Below are 1,766 nucleotides of genomic sequence, written 5' to 3'. Positions count from 1 at the left end.
TTAGCACTCGTGGGTCCCTGTGGATTTTCTTCGTCCTCCTTGGCGCCTGCGCTTGAACCTCAGACCTTGACTCGACCCCACATACCAAAACGCCGTCCCTTGACCGCCGTCTCTACCTGCTCCCCTTTTGTTTTCTCCCATCAAAGTAGGTCGTCGAGAGCACCCCCGTGGAACACATCGCGTCCCGGTTACCACAGTGCCGTCTTTCGCCATGGCTTCCACCGACGATGCCCAGATTTACAGGGCGACCACGACCGCCCCAGTAAACATCGCCGTGGTCAAGTAAGGTCCAACAGCCCCGAGATGTGCCCCTGCAGTCAGGAGAAGAGGGAAGAGGAACCGGGAAGCTCGCGGTTAGGCTTGCTGACACGCCCTTTTCTGCTCATTTGCAGGTACTGGGGCAAGCGCGATCCCAAGCTCAACCTGCCCACAAACTCGTCCCTCTCCGTCACCCTCGCCCAGTCGGACCTGCGCACACTGACCACGGCATCGTGCTCGGCCTCGTACCCCGCGTCCGGCGGCGACAGCCTGGTGCTGAACGGCGAGGCCGCCGACGTGTCGGGCGCCCGCACCCAGGCCTGCTTCCGCGAGCTGCGCGCCCGCCGCGCGGCCCTCGAGGCGGCCGACCCTTCGCTGCCCAAGCTGTCGACGTACCCGCTCCGGCTCGTGTCGGAGAACAACTTCCCGACCGCCGCCGGCCTGGCCTCGTCTGCTGCCGGCTTCGCGGCCCTCGTGCGGGCCATCGCGGACCTCTACGCCCTGCCCGACTCGCCCTCGGAGCTGTCCAAGGTGGCACGTCAGGGCTCGGGCTCGGCCTGCCGCAGCCTGTTCGGCGGCTACGTAGCCTGGCGCGAGGGCGCCGCCGCCGACGGCTCCGACTCGCTGGCCGAGCAGGTGGCCGAGGCGGCGTACTGGCCCGAGATGCGGGCGCTGGTGCTCGTGGCCAGCGCCAGCAAGAAGGGCGTCAGCTCCACCAGCGGCATGCAGCAGACGGTCGGCACGTCGGACCTGTTCCAGCGCCGCGTGGCCGAGGTGGTGCCCAAGCACATGGGCCAGATGGAGAAGGCCATCGCCGACCGCGACTTTGCCTCGTTCGCCGAGGTCACCATGAAGGACTCCAACTCGTTCCACGCCACGTGTGCCGACACGTACCCGCCCATCTTCTACATGAACGACACGTCCAGGGCCGCCATCCGCGCCGTCGAGGCCATCAACGCCGCCGCCGGCCGGACCGTGGCCGCCTACACTTTTGACGCGGGCCCCAACGCCGTTGTTTACTACCTGGAGCAGGACACCGAGCTCGTCGTCGGCACCTTCGCGCCCCTCCTCGAGGGCGTCAGCGGGTGGAAGGATGGCGTCAAGGCGCTCAAGTCGAGTGTGACACTGGACGAGGCCGTTGTAGGACTGCTCAGGGGTGGGATAAGTAGGGTCATCATGACGGGCGTCGGCGGCGACCCTGTCAAGTCAGAGCAGCATCTCATCTAGGAGGTGTCGGATGATTTAGAGGGGCAATGATCCCAGCTGATGGTGCTCGCTGTGGCTACGTACTTCTTCATTACACTATTGATAGGTCCAGGCTATGCCCATACCTCCTGTTCCAATAATTCGACGAGCTTACATCCCAGTTTCGTGGCGGCTCCAGTCGCGCAGCTCCCATCAGTCAGTCGCATCTCGTGCAAATCGAGCATTGGCATGCTCAAATCCATCCCCCGCTGCGGGGAACCCTGAAGCAATCCAGGGCATTCGCAGGGTCCAGGGTCCCCCCC

At 64.9% G+C, this 1,766-nt stretch overlaps 1 protein-coding gene across 1 annotated transcript; it reads left to right on the top strand.

The window, feature by feature from the left end:
• Nucleotides 1-211: 211 nt before the first annotated feature.
• Nucleotides 212-1,485, top strand: GGTG_14365 (diphosphomevalonate decarboxylase; the record flags this gene model as incomplete). The annotated part of the gene is made up of 2 exons (XM_009232292.1): nucleotides 212-282; nucleotides 393-1,485. 2 exons carry the CDS (start codon nucleotides 212-214, stop codon nucleotides 1,483-1,485), a joined length of 1,164 nt encoding a protein of 387 aa, XP_009230556.1.
• Between the last annotated feature and the right edge of the window lie 281 nt (nucleotides 1,486-1,766).

This window comes from Gaeumannomyces tritici (assembly GCF_000145635.1).
Source record: "Gaeumannomyces tritici R3-111a-1 unplaced genomic scaffold supercont2.307, whole genome shotgun sequence".
Lineage (NCBI taxonomy): Eukaryota > Fungi > Ascomycota > Sordariomycetes > Magnaporthales > Magnaporthaceae > Gaeumannomyces > Gaeumannomyces tritici.
This window is presented reverse-complemented; position numbering and strand designations above follow the sequence as displayed.